General features: G+C 38.8%; 3 protein-coding genes across 3 annotated transcripts; all 3 read left to right on the top strand.

Moving 5' to 3' along the window:
- Window positions 1-2403: 2403 nt before the first annotated feature.
- Window positions 2404-9241, top strand: LOC137956494 (mitochondrial fission protein ELM1-like). Its single transcript, XM_068804018.1, has 10 exons — window positions 2404-2941; window positions 4411-4649; window positions 4744-4840; window positions 5593-5742; window positions 5998-6124; window positions 7285-7397; window positions 7679-7742; window positions 7844-7937; window positions 8026-8134; window positions 8975-9241. Exons 1-10 carry the CDS (start codon window positions 2759-2761, stop codon window positions 9077-9079), a joined length of 1281 nt encoding a protein of 426 aa, XP_068660119.1. The 5' UTR covers window positions 2404-2758; the 3' UTR covers window positions 9080-9241.
- Window positions 9242-9637: 396 nt separating this feature from the next.
- LOC137955142 (casparian strip membrane protein 3-like) lies at window positions 9638-10593 on the top strand. The gene is made up of 3 exons (XM_068802012.1): window positions 9638-9942; window positions 10166-10289; window positions 10378-10593. Exons 1-3 carry the CDS (start codon window positions 9638-9640, stop codon window positions 10591-10593), a joined length of 645 nt encoding a protein of 214 aa, XP_068658113.1.
- Window positions 10594-11636: 1043 nt separating this feature from the next.
- Window positions 11637-17363, top strand: LOC137955719 (OVARIAN TUMOR DOMAIN-containing deubiquitinating enzyme 6-like). Its single transcript, XM_068802806.1, has 9 exons — window positions 11637-11770; window positions 11912-12970; window positions 14379-14540; window positions 14998-15075; window positions 15265-15343; window positions 15420-15565; window positions 15700-15765; window positions 16237-16411; window positions 17020-17363. Exons 2-9 carry the CDS (start codon window positions 12290-12292, stop codon window positions 17250-17252), a joined length of 1620 nt encoding a protein of 539 aa, XP_068658907.1. The 5' UTR covers window positions 11637-11770; window positions 11912-12289; the 3' UTR covers window positions 17253-17363.
- The last annotated feature ends 1185 nt before the right edge of the window (window positions 17364-18548 follow it).

Consider the following 18548-nt stretch of genomic DNA (forward strand, 5'->3'; position numbering starts at 1 on the left):
GACCAAATCTCTCCCAACTGGTTCTGAGAGTGGTCAGAGACAGTCCATCCATATTTCATCGTGTGGACTCCCGTGAGAGCGTTGGCCAACTTCGAATTTGGTTTGGTGGGCCCATAACACACCTACAAGAAACAGTCTTTGTTTATTAATATAAGAGACTTGACTTTGTTTGATTGCTACTTGGGCAAATGGCCGTTTTAATATGAGGTATTATTATCTATGAACATAAAGAATTGATTACCGATAAGAAAGAGATAAAAAGGAAGAGTTAAAAAATGGAGGGAGGCAGATTCCCCGAGGGCGATCATGTGCGTTTATAGGGTCTTCGATGACACCCATTTGGTAGAAGAAACTTAGGTTTTTGTATCCCCTTTAAGCGAGGCAGATTTATATCTGATTGCCTCTTTTAAAGACGCTTTAAAAACTGACTGAGGCGTGCCTGAGCTTCTTTTCACTGGGTAATGGTTTTTTATTTTCTTTCCTCCCTGTTTCCGCTCATTTCTTTTATGTCACTCCAGCTTAAAGTGCCAGAAAAGCAAACAAGAAATAAAGCTGCAAAAGTCATTGAAGCCTGCATTAATGGCTTTAGGATTACTGGGTCTCATCCTCTTGCTAAACTTCTGTGCATATACCGCCACCGATTGTGTACAGAAAATTCAGTGTTGTCTTTTTAGCACTAAAAGAAGATCTCCTCTTCGAAATGAGGGAAATTGATCAGGACCAGTTCTTTGGATCAGCCCGGTTTCTGGTGATGATAATCCTGAAAACTCCAACTTTTGAATTTATTGAAAAATCTAAACTAGCTTGGAGCGATGATAACCACTGAATTACTTGAAGGCTAGAAGAAGCGTCTGTTTCTCCTGTTTTATACTCAAATCGGCTTTGGTATGCAAGAACACTAACCACTCTTCCACCAAAACAAGTGGATATTAACATATCGCCCATGACAATTACTAGATTTTGAGTTTGAAGATATAATATTGATTTATCAATCTTTATCAACTATTTTGTTAACAAATGCCCGAATCAATCTTCTCAGTGAGAGCAGAAGCTTCCACTGTGTTTCTGGCTTTTCTACCGGTACTTCTAGGATTACTTGCAAAAGAAACAATCAAATGGAAAAAATAAACAAAATTCACATCAAATTCATATTTTTTATTTTTATTTAAGTAACATATTTATTATATAATTATATTTTTTATTATTAATTAAATGGGCTAAAATTAAGTGATTTAATTTTGTTAAGCCCATTAAGGAATGGGTCATGGATATGGGCCATAAATATGAGCTAATTGAGTAGATACTATAGGAAATTATGGGAACCTTATATAAAAAGACACAACATGGTTATGGTCCCCAATATACTAAATCACACACAGTTTCTCTTCTTCCCGTCTAAGAGAGAGACGAGGGTCCCATTGAGTAATAAGGCGATTTAGTTGAAAAAGACGACAACATCAATATCCGTTTTTATCGTTCGTTACAGTAAATTCCGCATACAAAATTCACAGAATAGATCCAGTTATGTTTTCAAAATTCTGGATTAGAATTTATTATTACGGATTCCAACAATATCTCCAAAAATCAACTTGAAACCGGCCTACTCGATGGAATAATAAAAAACGGTATCAGAATTTTTGCAAACATCATAATGTTGTCACCTGTAAATATGTTATTAAGAAGCTAAAACCAAAATCTCATTCTTCCATGACAGGATTTTTGCAATCTATTGTCTTACCAGTCGACTAACCTATCAAGACAAAAAAAATAATCAAGTTAGCTTCTGAATCCTGATAGTTCAATCTAGTAATCAAGTAGGAAAAGCACCATCAGATTTGAGGACCTCTGCTTCAAGATCAAGTTGAAAGTTGAAAGCCCCACAGATGTAATTTGATTTGTGACCGCCATGGAAGTAGGATCTGAGACTCTTTTAACTGAGAATTAGCGACTAGGGGTTTCACAGTGTGATCTTTCTAGCCGATAGAGAAAAGCCAATTGTTTTCTTCAGCAATTTTACCTTCCACTGGCCCAGCAGAGTCATTGGGCAAAAGATCAGGTTGCCACACCTAATAAGAGAGGCCCTGAGCTAAATGAATTATAGACTATTTGTCTAATTAAACCAAATTCTAATCGAATTCATGTGTAAATATCAAATCAGATGAACAATTTGGATATAGGATTTCAGGACCTCTCCACTGCTTGTGTTCCAAACACAATCTTAATATTATCCTGTGGAGATAGAATCAAGAGGATTTCTCTTTGACGTCATCGTGCATTGCAAGTATAACTTTTAGTTGTGATAGATTTTCAGAAAAATAAATAACATTTAAACTATTTATAAGACAATTTAGCCTATAAATGAGATTTGGTCATCCTCCACGATTTGGAGGAGAGGGTTCAGTACTCCAGTATCCCGAAGTTCTTGGTTTCAACTGATCCCACTGAATCCACCGTTTGTTCGGACCCACGACGCCGTCGCGATCTGCTCCAACGAGTCATTCCAACATCAAGGCTGATTCGACGAGACCTTTGCCGTGGCAGTCACGCATTGGGAGAATCGTGGTGTTCTGGTCCGGTCGCAACAAAACAGAAAACCTCCCACTACAGTGTACTTTTCCTAATCGAGCACAAAGAACCAGAATTCAATTCCGAAAACAGTCTATATCAAGGCGATTACTGTTCAATCCCCACTCCATGCATTCTTCGGCGGCTCAGTTGATTTCCCCCCAAGTTTAGGGCTCGGGTCGAGTGAGTTGTGATGAGATCAATCAAGCTCCCGGAACCGCCATTTGGTTCTGTGGGAACCCCTGAAATCTTCGAAGCCGGCGTTTACAATGTTATACGACGAGCTGTTATTATTGGCAACGGTTTCGCGGGGGCTGAGAATCAGTCTATCGGATTGGTTCGCGCGCTCGGGCTTGCTAAGCAATCTTCGTTTTATGTGAGTGCCTGTTTATATCGTGTTAATGATTTTTTGACTCAGGATCAATCTATTATTTCTTAATTCCGTTGAAGAACTTTAGGCTGAATTTTGAATGTATTTGAACGGGTAGTCTCGTCTCATATCCGTTTTATCGCGTAATCCTCGTTGTCAAATCCAGTTATTGCTTGTTGCAAGTATTCGACTCTGTAACTTTGGAATGGGAGAGTGCACAAGCTTTGTGGGTCGTGCGGATCATTGAATTTTGACAACTAATTTTTTGATAATACAGGAATGCTTAGTATCTTATTTTATACTTTAAAAATGTTATATGCTGGATTCGGTGGATTACTACGAGGCCTTGAAAGTGCCTCCTACGTATCCCTACAAGATTTATTCAACTATTCCATGTTTTTCTCTTGTTTTGGGTTATGAGTGGGCAAGTTGAGAACGGCGGCACACCAATTGTTTGAGTTGTTAAAGGAGTTCTTTAAAAGAAAAAGAAATTGGAGTGACTTCTAGTTGAAGAATCTCATCATTTCTGTTCATTAAAAACTCCAGAGCACAAGTTCTTAGGAAGTAGCTCATTACACGTAAAATTAGAAAGCTCACTTGTCAATATATGTTTTACTGCGTGGTGTGAAACTGAAGTCTTAAGTGTATCAAGTTAAGATGACATAGCAATTGTGGTTTCCATGACAGAGGGAAGCTCTACTAAAACCATTATCTTGTAAGTAAACCATGTCCAAGTCTAGGCTGAACTTGTTGCTTCAATCATTGACATTTTGACATCTGTGTTACAACGTATAACGGAAACACAGAAGGCTCAATCTTCTGGGCTGAAAGATTTGTTTGTCATGTGACAACAGAGTAGCCGTATTAAACGAAAGTAGGTGTTGGTATTAAAAAAATAATACAAAATAAAAAACAAGAGAGAGAGAGAGAACCACCGTCAAAGTGTGTCACACCCTTTAAGGTCGCTTTTACTGGTGGGGCTTCTCAAAAGGTTAAGTGACAAAAATACTTACTTATGTTTCAAACCCCCAACTCCACCCATTACACTATAATTCAGTCAGCAAAGTCTTTTGTTCTCATCCATCGATTTCAAGAGCCGCCCTTCCTTGCCTTGAGTCATTTTTTGTGGCGTTTTTTAAATTTATTTATTTTTTATTATTTTTGTGTGTTTGTATTTGCGTATTTTTTTGTTTTTTCGTCTCTCTGGAGAATGTGCTGCCTCTAAATCCATTGAGTTAACCTGTTATTTGCTTGATAACCTGTGTTTGCCATTGCTTTGGTTCTTATATTTATTTCTGTAAATTTGGATATGAAAGTTTTCATGTATTCACATTTATACTCAATCATCTTTGGAACATTGGTACTTGTTTGGTTAAACTCTGATAGCCTGTGAGAATTGGTGTTGCTTTTTTTTTTTTTTTTTTTTTGTCTTCTTCATTTATTTCTCACTTGTCTTTCTTTATTTAAATTTGCAGCATGTCCTTAGGCCAAGGGGAGGGATAAATGAATGGCTCCTATGGCTTCCAGTATCACTCCATAAAAGGGTACATTACATCATTAAGTGGGTCTTTGATTATCCTCAGCATCAAAGGATATTTGGGGGTCAGAAATTGACCCCTCTTCCAACTGAAAATGGTGGGATTGTTGGGTTGTCATCGGTTCTGGAACCTGATGCCTATCAGATTGCAACATGGGCTCGTGAGACATTTGATAAGTATGATAAGATTTTACGTTTTCCATGTACCCTATGTTACCTTCTTTCCTTGAGCTCCATCATGTGTAGACAACGAAATTTTGCTTTTATTCAGGGAAGGACCATTGTTGGTGGTTGCATCTGGTCGAGACACCATATCTCTTGCAAGTTCAGTAAAACGATTGGCACCTGAAAATGTCTTTCTTGTTCAGGTTTGTGTTTGATAGCTTTCTTCTAATTAAGTTAATTTCTGTCCTATGGAACTTGATCGTGATGAGTGGCTAGCGCGCTTATAGCTGTGTAGAACCTTTCCATAGAGTTGCATTATGCCATCACCAATTCCTGTTATTTATCTTTGTATGTTTCTTCTGTTAATACCTTAGTATTTCATTGTATTTCAGACTTAATTTGGGGAACTAGGTTGAGGGTAGTTTAGTTTCTATTTAATAATAACTAGAATGAACATGTAAGTTAGTGTAAGGGGAATCCGTTAGGGTCAATAGGGGTATTATAGGAATGTTTTTTATAACCTGCTAGATTTAAGTTGTAGAGGGGACAGCCACTGACTTCTGGGATGCAGTAAGGTGTAGAGACTCATGGGAAGTATAATACTAAGCACATCCAAATGGGAAGGCGCTATTGAACACTAAACCTTACTTTTTTTTCTTTGTATGTTTTGATGGCAAACCCTAAATCCTAGCCTGTACCCACACCAAAGCTACCATTATCCATGCCATCAATAGGTTCGTAACACTATGTTACTTGTGGAAAATTTCATGTATGTGCATGAACAAATTGTTAATAGTCCGAGATGTTCCAATCATCACAAATAAGATTTCTTTTTCAAAGAAATTGATTCTTGTTCACTGGTTTAATTTGACTTGTGAAAACTTGATGGGACATGTAAGAGTGTATGGTATGTTAATGGCAGAGTTATATCAATCTTTTGTTATTGTTTTTACAGATACAACATCCCAGAACACATCTAAACAGGTTTGACTTGGTAGTCACTCCTGAGCACGATTACTACCCATTGACTCCTCAAGGACAGCAAGAGACCTCTCAGTTCTTGCGCCACTGGATTACTCCAAGAGAACCACCTGAGAGACATGTGGTATGTTTATCTGTAGTATTCAGCATTTTTGCCTGGAGTTGATTTAGGATTGATTGTCAGCTGATCAAATCGAAATTAATGCATTTGAAATTGGGACTATAAGAAGTGGTTTAGATCTAGAGCTTCATTTCTTTAGAATCAAGGCAAAAGTGTGAACATGTCCTAGTACTCTTTGACCTGTTGAATTGGCTGTCATTTACTATTGATTTTTTTTAGCATATGCACACCGTTGACAGTTAAAATTTGGAATCTCAGGTCCTCACAAGAGGAGCATTGCATCAGGCAGATGCAGCTGCTCTTCGAGCTGCAGCTTCCACTTGGCATGATGAGTTGGCCCCACTTCCAAAGCCCTTGCTTGTGGTCAACATAGGGCGCCCTACAAGTAAGTCACTATACTGACTTATTTGTTTACATGTTTTATTTTGTGTAGTAGTGCAAATATGTCTTTGCAATTAGTACGCAATTTTTGGCTGTTGGTTTATTGTTATCAAAGTTGTCAGTTTGATTTCATGTATATACACTTTGCTATTTGCTAGCAGCTTCTGACCTGTTAATGAAAATTCAGTTGCTTCTTCCCAGCACTATTTTCAGCATGAGCTCTAATTTCTAAGTAAAAACCTCAGTAATACTTTTCTGGCTTTGCCTTTCAAAAAAAAAGTTTTCTGGCTAATTAAAGAGAAAAATAAAACAGTAAAGTTTTTAGTAAAATATTATAATCTTTTAAGGAAAAATACTACTGAGTGGAGCTGTTTTACAGTAATTGTAGAACAAGATATATGTTGCTTGTTGTGGAATCATCTTTATTATCCTGCACATCTCAAAATGTCCTTAATTTGCTTCAAGTGTCCTGTTGAATGGAGTTCATGCTACTGTTGGCGTTTGTGCAAGTAAGGTGTTTTCTGCTGCCTATCCTAAATTATCTGTGGCACCGCTCGTATGAGTCTGTACATACTTTTCAAGCAAATCTCAAATGAATAATGATATGCATCAAGTACTAGGGTTTTCCTCCATATCTAATGTGAAGTTGGGTACAAAGCCTATCCTAAAATGACTAGACATCTTAGGAACTAATAAACTCAACATATTTGTTCTCACTAATCTATGTAGGACTATTCCTTAACACCCCCCCTCACGTGTAGGCCCTCTGGGCTCTTACATGTGGATAATTTGGGTGGAGGCCCACATACGAGTACCTGCTTTGATACCATGTGAAGTTGGGTCCAAGGTCTATCCCACAATGACTAGACATCTTTAGGAAACCTCTTTCCCAAGTAATATACTCAACATATTTGTTCTCACTAATCCATGTGGGATTATTCCTTAACAAAACTTGTGCTACCGTTTTTCTCTGAAGATGCTCCTAGTCACCTGTAGCTCAAAAACAGGAAGCCTCAGCGATTCCCCTACTATTACCATTTCCTAGGAATTACTAAAAAGATGACACAGTTCCATGAGTCTTCATCTCTTATCCCTTTTTACCTGAGGGATCACAAACTAAATGGATGCCTGATTTACTGAAATTTGTGTTGATTGTTTGCACAGGACATTGTCGATATGGAGCAGACCTTGCAAAGCAGTTAGCATTTTCTCTGCAGAGTGTGCTTGCAAGCTGTGGGAGCTTGAGAGTATCTTTTTCTCAAAGAACTCCTAAGAAGGTACTTCTCTATCTGTCATAGAACATTAAAGTGGTCAGTGAGTAGTTCATGGTCTGTATCTTTGTTGGTCCTGTTCGGCTCTATAATTGAGTTTAAGAGGAACCTGAATGCTTGATCTCCTAAAGAGCTCTTCAAGCAGCATTTGTCCTCGTTGAGCCAAAATACTGTTAACATGCTTTAAACTTTTCTTAACATCAATCTTAATTATTCTGTCTGAGCAAGAAGTTTTTCCTTTACTGTTTTCCTGGAGCTTATTTGTTCTCAATTTATACTCTCACCAGGTTAAAAATATAATATTGAAAGAATTTAGTTATCATCCGAAGGTGTATATATGGGATGGTGAAGGTAACCTTGGTTTCTTTTCATTTATGTTGGAAAAGATGTAAGTCTATAATCTATAATTTAAGAAAAGCTTTGATACATGTTTTTGGAAATAATCACTGCAGATCCAAACCCACACATGGGGCATCTAGCATGGGCAGATGCTTTTGTAATAACAGCAGATTCTGTTAGCATGTTGAGTGAGGCTTGCAGTACTGGGTATGTTTGGTAGAAATTGGTGTCATTTTTTTCTTTATGTGTTTTGCTACTCGAACATTGCCAAGATGTGACCTTTTCTCTCTTATAGGAAGCCTGTTTGTGTGATTGGAGCTGATCGGTGTACATGGAAATTCAAAGCCTTCCATAAGGCTTTGCAAGACCATGGTGCTGTTAGGCCATTTCAAGGCAAAGAGGATGTAAGTAATCAAACATGATATTCAGTTTAGTAGATATGCATCCATTCAACCAATCCTAAATTGTTCTTTTCCTTTTTTCGAATACTTAACTTTTTTCTTTTTATAACATCCTTAATTGTTCATAAGAAGACAAAAGATGTAATCATTCTACTTAGGCTCATTACCCCCCCCCCCCCCCCCCCCCTAAATATATCATCTAACTCCTACTTTTTTTTATTGTTTTTCACTTGTCAGCTTATTTTCACTTGAATGCTTTTGGCAGAAGAATCTGTTCATTCTTATCTAACATTACGAATAAAATATTAGATAAAATAGTCACCTTTCTTTCTAGCCTACTTTATTGTCATTGTATTTTCTCTCTGCAAGGTTAATTTGGTGTTAAATTGTTAATTTTTTTTTATGTGAAGTTGGTGTCCTCTGAATCCAAAAAGCTGCACTGGTACGTTTCCTAGGCAGACTGTTCGCTCTGGTCGTAATGTCCAGTGTTTACAACCAAATCTTTTTGTTGTTCGGCCGGTAGATTAGTTTCTGCTTTTGCTTCCCATTTCTAGATTTTAGGCAAATGATTGGAGAAATTGTGGCAGACTGCAGTCCGGACCCGTTTCCACATCCAAAGTGCCAGTAAATTTCATTGAAAGAGAGAGAGCTCTCAAAAGCTACAAGTATGGGTGAAGGGTTTTTTTTGCTATCGTCATCATGCCTTTAAGATTCATCCTTTGGTGCATTGCCCAAGTTAAAAACTGTTTGTATAACTATAATCAAATCAACATAGTCTTCAAATTTACGGTGCGTTCAGTATTAGATGGTGTCACGTTTAACAGTTGTGAATTGAATATCCAGATGTCAGAGAGCTGGAGCTATCCACCCCTCAATGATACTGCAGAAGCTGCTGCCCGGGTACGATTGGCACTTGCCGAGCGTGGGTGGACCTTGAGGCCTTCATGAACATATATAATCACTTCTTGTTCTTGTTTTTGTCACTTTCAATTTTTCATCTAATGCTTGTAACTTCATAATTTAAAATTCCATTAGAATGGGAAGTGCTTGTTTTACGAGGAACATTCTTTATAAGAAATAAATAAATATCACTGAGTGGATTAGTTGCAACTTTTACTTCTCTATGTTTATTTTTTCTTGTTCTTGTTGTTGTTCTTCTTGTTTAATCAAAGGGAGCTTTCGGTACGGCATTCAATCAATTTAATGGAATTGAATTATTAGTTCTTTCTGGAATTTGAAATAAGGTTTGAAGTTGTATTTGGTGTTCTCCTTCTTCTTCCGGCCATCTGATCTTTCAGTAAGTGGAGCAAGTTATCAACTACTCTCTTCCTGCTCCTGCTGCACTGCACCACCACCGCATTCTTCAACTAATCCTTTCGACTGAAATTTCTCTTGTCTAAATATCTTTTTAAGCTCTATCAATGTCCCCGGATCTCCATCCTTCTTCTGTCTCTCTTCATCTCTCCATCTCTTTCTCGACTTTCGATCTCTTACTGAAAGGCAGAGATGACGAACGGTGATGAATCAGCCACCAAGGCCGACGTAGAGGCACCACCGACTACGGAAAGTCGACGAAAAGCCGCCCTAGGTACTGCCGCCGTCGCAGCTCCCGCCGCCGCTGTAGTGGCATCAAAGAAAATGAGAGGAGGATGGAAGAGAGGCCTTGCCATCTTCGACTTCATTTTGAGGCTCGCCGCTATTGCTGCAACTCTAGCGGCTGCTACTGCCATGGGGACCTCCGACGAGACCTTGCCCTTCTTCACTCAGTTCTTGCAGTTTCAGGCTAGCTACGACGATCTTCCCGCCTTCACGTCAGTGAAATTTACTTCTTCCTTTTTCCTTCATTACTGATTCGACAGGAATGATCTCTTCTTCGTGCGCCAACACAATGTGTTGTCCTCTTGAAAATGTGACAACACATTCAACCTGGGAAATGACGTGCATTAACGAAATTTGTTGATTATTGTCCTTTCGACGATCCCACTTTTGGAGAAACGATGAATTAACTTGAACCCGTTTGTTTAACTTTTGTAGTTTTTTTGTCGTCGGAAACGCCATTGCCAGCGGATATCTCGTCCTCTCTCTGCCTTTCTCCATCGTCGGCATTGTTCGACCGACGATCGTCGGGGTCAGGTTCCTTCTACTAATCTTGGATACGGTACTCTATCTCTCACCTTTACTGAATATAGCCCTTCTCTTTCATTAAATCCTCATCATATATAACCTCTTCTTCCTCCAAACGACAGGTGATGATCGCCCTTACTACTGCATCAGCAGCATCAGCCGCTGCCATCGTCTACTTGGCTCACAACGGGAACCCGAGCGCAAACTGGATCGCAATTTGCCAGCAATTTAACGATTTCTGTCAACGCATCAGCGGCGCCGTGGTGGCCTCTTTCATCGCAGCCGTCATCTTCATGGTACTGGTCGTGATGTCCGCAATGATGCTTCGAAAGCCTTGAAGAACCTTGCTGTCTGCCTTTCTGGTTTCTTTTCTTTTGTGTTTATGCACTATTTGGATTGCGTGAATGGTTTTAATGTTGTAAAAATTGTAAACAATGGTGTAGAGATGTCGTGTTCCTGCAAGTGTATAATCTGCTTTAGCATGCTACGAAAGTAGACGACGTTTCAAGTCAATTACGTTGCAGGTTTTTTTTTTCTTTCTTAATTTAACCTAACTGCAACGCCGACAACGTCCAACAGAGATAGTTCTGTAATGAGGGTAACCTTAAATGGACTGGTATTTTTAATCCATCAAAATACTAAAAGGACCAATCTTGACTTGTTGAGTCGCCGGCCGTGAAAAAGGAACGAATGCAGAATGCAAGTCGCGTCATACTCCCACTAAGACCCGTACCTTATTAAATCACCTCCGACGTAAGTACGTAACCATAGTTGCGACAACAAAGTGAGGTTTCCATCACCAAGACGGTGCCCCCGAGTGGCCAGATTAATGGATTCCTTGCCCACATCATTGACGTTGCCAAGCTTGTGAGCGGCCATTTTTAGCTTTAACCTTCATCTACTTTTGCTTTTCTCCTTGATTAGACTGCTGAATTGACCTTAAGTTGCTTCCACGAGAAGCCACAATCGGGCGATGTTCAGATTCTACTGCGTTGTAGTCAACTCCGTCAAAAACCTTCTCTTTGATAAATTAATTAAATATATATTTTTAATATTTTATTTTTAATATTAAATTAAAATAGTAAATAGTAATATGGATAAAATTTTATATTTGAAAAAAGAAAATAAATGAGTTTTTTTGGTTGGTTATAGAAGACTTCAAAATCAAGGATCAGGAGGATAAAGCAGTGGCAACTTGCATGAATAACTGTGTTACACGTGCGATATACATGGTAGGAGTTCGCCGACCTCCACGTGTCGGTCAGTGACTGGCCATGAGTCGTCGCTACCAAAATCCCCGTCACGGGCGGTGCATCCTTCTTCCCACGATAAAAAGGAACCTCCCATTTTTTTTCCCCTTTTGCTCTCTGTATAAAAAAACAATAAATCTTAATACTCTCCTTGGTTCCTACGTTTTCTTCTTCTCCTTCGCTCGCCGTATTCCCTTCCACGAATTACTGAATTCAGTGGTGTATTCTTCTTTAAATCTGCCTTATTTGGTCTCCAATTATCGAGGTGAGTATCAAGTATCCTTTTCCGCGCTCTGACGTTTCATATCAGGTTCTTTTCGTCCAATTTTATGAATTTTAAATTCTTCAATTTTACTAAGAGGTTTTTTTTTTTTTTTTTTATGTTTTGCTTATTTTGAATATATAGGTTTTTCGAGTTTTATGTGGTTAACTTGCGGTGATCGATGACTATTTGTTTTTGGGACGGAATTTGATAAGGTGTTTAGGGTTTTGGTGGTGGTTGTCGTGTAAAGAAGGATATTTGGAGTAGTAATTCTGAAGTAGAAGAAGGGTTTAATTTATTGGGTTTTTCCTCTGAGGTTTTGAGCCCATGAGAATTATTAGGGGAATGCAGAGATCGATTTGCGAGGGGCAGAAAGCGTTTCTGGGCTGGAAGGAATCATTCAGCCAAGGGGTTGGAATCACCGCACCTAAAGTGAGAACGCGTGATAAAGGGCTGCTTCGGGTTTTGGTTCTCTAATTTGAGAGATTGAAACGCTGGTTTCGTGTTTTTTGGCCGCTTAAGATGACAAGGATATTGGTTCAGCGAGGTTCCGGAGGCTCGTCCTCTAACCAGAATCGCTCCCTTCCTGGTTCTTCCTCTAGCTCGAACGCGCTACCAGTCCCAACCCAGATTGCTTCGACTTCAAAAGAGGAAGAGCCAGAGAAGGGGCTGCATGATAAGAATGCTTTGGAATTGGATGGGCTTTTGGACATCTGTGGTAGCCGTGAGGATAACATAACATTGAAGAGTGATGAAGCTCCGAAAGATAACCCTCAGTCCGTGTCACGTGAATTGGTTGATAAGGATAAAATGGGTAACGATGACACCCTGAACGTAGGGGCAGTAGAGGCAGTCACGAAAGAATTAAGTAGCCTGCATAATTCAGAGAAGTTTGGATTGGATGAGAATCAAATTCTGGGTGTTGGTTCTTCTCATGTTGTTTCAGGGACTTCATACCCCCCTCCACCTCCTCCGGTTCCTCCACCAAAACCCTCAGCGGCGAATTTGGGTTCAAGGAGAATTATTTCAGGTAGTTCAAATGCTGTGCGCATCGGACCATCTAGAAGAGTAGGATGGCCAGTTGTTTCAACACGGTCACCATCCAACTCGAGGCCTTCTTCTCCCAGGTCTTTCGGTGAAGCTGAAGGTTACAACAGTGCAGATGAGCAGTGTCCTGGTTTTGGGTCCTCTTATGATGACGCCGTAAGTCTACTTTTTGATTTTTTTTAAATCTCATCTGTTACTTTATGAGTTCCTTTGGACATGTAAAGTATCTTATGCAGCATGTGTTGATGGTTTAGATTGTGAGAATAAAAGCCGTTGGACTGCTTTGGGTCCTTGAATCTTTATTAATGATTTAGATATGTGCTGGTTGGGGTGTATTTTGTAGTTTGCTGTCAAGTTTGTGGCTTTGGGCCAGATAATGCATGAGGCCTGTACCTTCTTGGCCCAGGGAGTTTGTACTTTCTTTTCTAGACCAAACTTATTCAAGAGGCTGCAAAGGTGCATTGAACATATCTAAAAGTTGAACCACGAGCACGAGTTTTGCACAATGCTGGAGAAGTATTTCTCATTTTATTGGTTTAATCCACAGTTAATGTTTTCTTTATTTGTTGCGTCCTTTAAATTAAGGAGGAACTTCTCACTTGCTTGCTGAGTAAGCTTTAGATCTCCATGAGGGAGGGCTGTCATAAAACAACTTTCAAAATTATTACCAGGCTACTTTTATGCACCCAATTGAAGTGTTTTGAAAACATAGTCTGTCTTTCAGGTTGAAGGTTCTCTTCTTATCTTCAAAATAAAATGCAAAAAATATAAGCTAGGAGTATTGAAAAGTGCACGATATGTTCCTGAATAAAGCACGCCTTAAATTTTTTTTTTAATAATTTGGCAACATTTAATAAGAATCTCAATATGACAAATAAAAAAAATTAGTTTGGTTTTTTGTCTCAATAATTTCATTATTTACAGGTTACTTGACTTGAATTGATCAGTTTATACTCATTTTATGTGCATGGTCTGATTCTTCCTGCTTTTATTCCGCCAATTCAAGAAGATTCTTTGCGCTCTTGTTCCATATCTAAGTTTTCACACTCTTTCCTTAAAAAAATATATAAAAGTATTTTGTATTTAAAAAATACGGAAGCATATCATTATAAAAGTACAAAAAAAGTTGTAAAATGTTTAACAAAATTCAAAAAAAGTGTACCTACCATGTTCAACAAAATACAAAAACATGTCATGGAGATTCATATTGTTTCATTTTCTACTTGTTATTTAGGTGGTTTATTATGTCAGTTTTTTGCTTCTGTCATTAGTCAGTGATCCACACTTGTGCTTACTGGGGCCTTCACAAAATACATAAACTTATTCTTATAGACTTTTTTCTGCTTCAGAATATAAATGTAGCTTTCACATCTGTGGTTTAAAACAATTATATTCTAAAATTGTTCCTGGTGGAATATGTGGAAATGAGCTTCGCAAGGTCCATGAGCACCACAATCTTCTGCTTGTCGTGTTAGTAGTCATAGTGTAGTGTGTAGTATGTTGTTCTTTGGAGGCCTCAAGAGTGAAGTTGATCTGATAGCACTGGGACTTTGTCTTTTCTCAGGAGAAGGAGCGCCAATTTGAACTTGACATTAGACGAGTAAAGGGGCTAGAAGTGAAACGAATGGTAGAGGATGGAAACTGCTTATTTCGTGCTGTCGCCGATCAAGTTTATGGGGACACTGAAGCCTATGATTTGACCAGACAGATGTGTATAGATTACATGGTATGTCCCTATGCTTGTTCTGAAAAGAATGAAGAGATTACTTAAAATGCGGTAATCTTTCTGTAAACTTGAAGCATTGTTTGTCATTCAACTTCTTGCCCCTTGATTTGGCTTGCTTTTCCATTTTTCATATATTTCCATCAAACTGGCTTGCTTTTCCCCCTAAAGTTTCTTTCCATTAATGTGGTAGTGAATCATGATGCATGCTTTGGTCTTATCAAATTTGGAGTCTTTGATTTCTCTTGGAACTTGATCTAGTATTCTGCATTTGGTTGGGTCTGAAAACTCAAGTTCAGAACTGGGAGTGGGAGATTTAATTAATTCGGCTAGAGACAAGGAGCATTTTAGCCATGGAGATAGCAGATGCTCTGAATGCCATTTATTATGTGTTTGAGATTCAAACTGAGGAATTTCACTCTCTTGTTTGCTTAAATTCTGCATTTGGTGTTTTGGTCAGGAGAGGGAAAGGGATCACTTTTCCCAGTTCATAACAGAAGGTTTCACATCTTACTGTAAGAGGAAGAGACGGGACAAGGTATGATTAATACCTTATTTCCTGAATTTTCAGTTTGATGACTGTTGACAGGTCAACTAATGATGGTTATATCTATTTTATTGTCTTCTTTATCCATGTGAACCTCCCCATTTCCTTTATCTGCATGAATATCCTCTTTTTTTTTATTTCATTTTCTGCTTCATTTTGATAGTGCATTTTTGTGAGTAGGTCTATGGGAATAATGTGGAGATCCAGGCTTTGTCGGAGATGTATAATCGCCCCATCCATATTTATTCCTACAGCACAGGTGTCATTCTCTTTGAATTTATGTTGCTAGATTTATTGTAAAAAAATATTTTGATCTGACATCTTCTGCTATACAGAACCTATCAACATTTTTCATGGAAGCTACAATACAGATACACCTCCTATACGCTTGAGTTATCATCATGGTAATCATTACAACTCCCTTGTTGATCCTCGTCGATTAAACATTGGTGCTGGACTTGGTTTCAGCTGTCTTCATGGGGTGAGTGCTGACTATAACTTTTATTTTTTATTTTCTTTCTTTTGGGGAGGGGAGTGAGGGGCTTATTCATCGAGTGCTTCCTTCTCTTTGTGTCTGTGGAACTTAATGTAATAGTTCCCTTATGTGCTATTCAGTCAAACATCGATAAGGATCAAGTAAAGGCTGCTATTAAAGCTCAACAAGATCAGCAGATTGATAATGTGAGTGATATTAATTACATTTTTCTGGTGCATGGGCTTCAAAGTTTACATTTTTCTTGGTGTATGGGCTTGTAATTTTTACATTATTCTGGTGCATCGCTTTCTTCTTATTTGCATTATCCTTGGTGTTTGGGGTTCTATTTTTTTGCATTGTTCTTGGTGCATGGGCTTCTAATCTTTACATTATTCTTGGTGCATGGGCTTCTAATCTTTACATTATTCTTGGTGCTTGGGCTTCTAATCTTTACATTATTCTTGATGCATGGGCTTCTAATCTTTACATTATTCTTGGTGCATGGGCTTCTAATCTTTACATGATTTATGGAAAGTATGTGTTTTATTTTGAACAATTTGTTTAAGTGACTAACTGATGTTTCTATAAATCTTCTTTGTTATTTTTTAAGGTGTAATTCGTCTTATTGAATTTTTACTGTTTTGTTTTAATCAATTTCCTTCATGTGCCTATTGCAGTTGCTTCTTGCTGAAGGCCGTTTCTACTCAGATTTGGAGCTCACAGAAAAGGAAATTGAGCGTATGGTCATGGAGGCATCACGAGCTGAACATCTTGCTGATGACAAATTCAAGCAGCAGGTTGGATTTAAAGAATCGTCTACTTCTGGAGCAGAGCCTTCATCTTCTGGAGCAAGTAAGTACTCTTTCTTTGAAGTTAATTCTTATCTTGATAATGTTATTGAAGTGAATAGCCAAAAGGAAAAATACCATGGGACTAAAACCTTGTCTGGAGACCAACACCGGCACAAAATGGTTCTTCCCACATTGTAGGATAAGCCCAGGAGTATAGGCTGATACGTGTAGATATGATGTCGTTTCATCCTGTGGACCTACCTGAATGATGACAACTACCAAGATGGAACATTTCATAGATATTCACAAGCCTTTTCTTCGGATGTGGTTTTTGTGGTGATTGTGAGTTGAAATGATCTAACACCTGATAAAAACTTCAGTGCGATCTTCAAAAAAAATAAAAAAAATGGTATCTTCGATAATGGAATGTTGTATTTAGTTCCATTTAGCCTAAGATCATGCCATCTGATGTGCACACTGCTTTCAGTCAGTACTGGCACTGTGACAATCTAATGAAACATCTTCTGGTCTCAAATTTAGTCGTTATATGTATGGGTTGTGTATAGCTTTGATGTCTTTAGATTTACACCAGTTAATGTACTTCTATCCTGATGTTATGTCTTCAGTTTTTCAAATGGTGGGATTATTACTGACGACCTTCTGCAACAGCAACAGGGCCCTCACAGAGCGAGTCCCGAGTGGAACAGGCTATTCCAGACACTGTTCTTAGTAGCAGCGTGCAAAGGGTGCTGTCGATGGGGTTCAGCTACTTGCAGGTGATTGAAGCCTATAGCATTTTTGGAGACGACATTGATTCCATGGTTTGCTACCTGTTGGAGATGGGTGGTGGGACAGCTAGCCCAGGTTATTTTAACAGAAGGAAAGGAAAGGCTACTGAGTAGAGTTGTTTCAGAACGCATTTAATTATATGTACGCCTAGAAAAGAGATCAAACCATCCTCTGATTTATGAACCTAGATCTACTCCATTAAATATGTCATAGTTTCGGCTTAATATCTGGATAAAAATATCTCCAACTTATTGAGGAGGCAATAGAGAAGCAAGAACATTTGTGGCAAAGTTCAAACTACTTCTCGAGTTGGACCTGAAAGACTTCTCTGGAGGATGAGGAGTCTGATTCAAATTCTGTCGTCCCACGCTTATTGCCTTTATGGACACGGACATAAATATATTTTATAAGATCACACTTTATACCAATTTTTCATCAGCTCCCTCTATTTGTTATTATTAACCACAACTTAACAAGCCTTATATGAAGCTCCCATAACCATAGTAAAGATTGGCTAGGCACACTGTCGTCCTCCTTGTGGAGAAGTCTGATTTCTTCTGGACCACCATTGTTGTGAACCATGTTCTGTTCGTCTTCGTGCAATCCTTTCGATTTGAGATATAATGATGGCGCAAGTTCTACAGTTAAAATTTCCATTGCCTCCTCGTTTCTGTCTCCATGGCTTGTTTGCTCCCTTTGCAAGTCCAAAATCCCCAACGTAGCTTCCGCAATTCACATTTATACCAAGCATGAACAACGCGCAGTATCCAATCTTTCCTCGTAAACAGTCTCTAATGACGAACTTTCGGCTGCATCAACTTCAGATAATAGATTCACATAAATGAGAGAGGCGTCCACCTCCCTCGTTCCTCCTTCCTCCATTAACTTGAACGGAAGCAGAGCTTATGTTTCAAACTCGACCAAAACTCAAGACCCGATTGTTATGATCTGAACCGTCTTCGAACATGCTGCTGAGTGCTGAGCAACTCACCTATCTGGATATTATCGGATTAATGAATTAACCTGATATCCGATAATAGATCCGATCTAGTTCCGAAAAGTAACCAAAAGCGTGAGATCCGAATCCGAATCTCTACTGTTGGATTTGTCCGGATGTTTATAGCTAGACCCTCGGAACCTGCTTCCTGTTTCTTTTTTTCCTTGAAGCTTCTATCCACTGCTTCGACGGTTTCAAAATCCGCTCCCTGAGTTCATCTCTCTCTCGGCCTTCTCTCACAAGCCCTCTCTTTCGTCTTTGAGCCCCTTTCCCTCTAAGTTTGTTTCTCTCTTAGCTTCTCTAACATTGGATGAGCCCCTCTCACTCGCTCATTTCACTTACCAGTGTATAGATCCCCTGGCCCTCTTTCTCTTGCGGTCTCTCTTAAGCCTTTCTCTCACTTGCTTCTGTC

Source organism: Aristolochia californica, unplaced genomic scaffold, assembly GCF_029961685.1.
Source record: "Aristolochia californica isolate CCGP_79_NKW_82.1479 unplaced genomic scaffold, dmAriCali1.0.hap1 SCAF_2, whole genome shotgun sequence".
NCBI lineage: Eukaryota > Viridiplantae > Streptophyta > Magnoliopsida > Piperales > Aristolochiaceae > Aristolochia > Aristolochia californica.

What these genes read in the sequence shown, in the direction of transcription:
- LOC137956494 (XM_068804018.1), top strand. Translation starts at nt 2,759, where the DNA reads ATGAGATCAATCAAGCTCCCGGAACCGCCATTTGGTTCTGTGGGAACC. An exon ending in CAACATAGGGCGCCCTACAA is followed by an intron (nt 6,125 to 7,284) that starts GTAAGTCACTAT and finishes TTGTTTGCACAG; the next exon opens with GACATTGTCGATATGGAGCA. An exon ending in GTATATATGGGATGGTGAAG is followed by an intron (nt 7,743 to 7,843) that starts GTAACCTTGGTT and finishes TAATCACTGCAG; the next exon opens with ATCCAAACCCACACATGGGG.
- LOC137955719 (XM_068802806.1), top strand. Translation starts at nt 12,290, where the DNA reads ATGACAAGGATATTGGTTCAGCGAGGTTCCGGAGGCTCGTCCTCTAAC. An exon ending in TATTTATTCCTACAGCACAG is followed by an intron (nt 15,344 to 15,419) that starts GTGTCATTCTCT and finishes TCTGCTATACAG; the next exon opens with AACCTATCAACATTTTTCAT. An exon ending in AAGATCAGCAGATTGATAAT is followed by an intron (nt 15,766 to 16,236) that starts GTGAGTGATATT and finishes TGCCTATTGCAG; the next exon opens with TTGCTTCTTGCTGAAGGCCG.
- LOC137955142 (XM_068802012.1), top strand. Translation starts at nt 9,638, where the DNA reads ATGACGAACGGTGATGAATCAGCCACCAAGGCCGACGTAGAGGCACCA. An exon ending in GACGATCTTCCCGCCTTCAC is followed by an intron (nt 9,943 to 10,165) that starts GTCAGTGAAATT and finishes TAACTTTTGTAG; the next exon opens with TTTTTTTGTCGTCGGAAACG. An exon ending in TTCTACTAATCTTGGATACG is followed by an intron (nt 10,290 to 10,377) that starts GTACTCTATCTC and finishes TCCAAACGACAG; the next exon opens with GTGATGATCGCCCTTACTAC.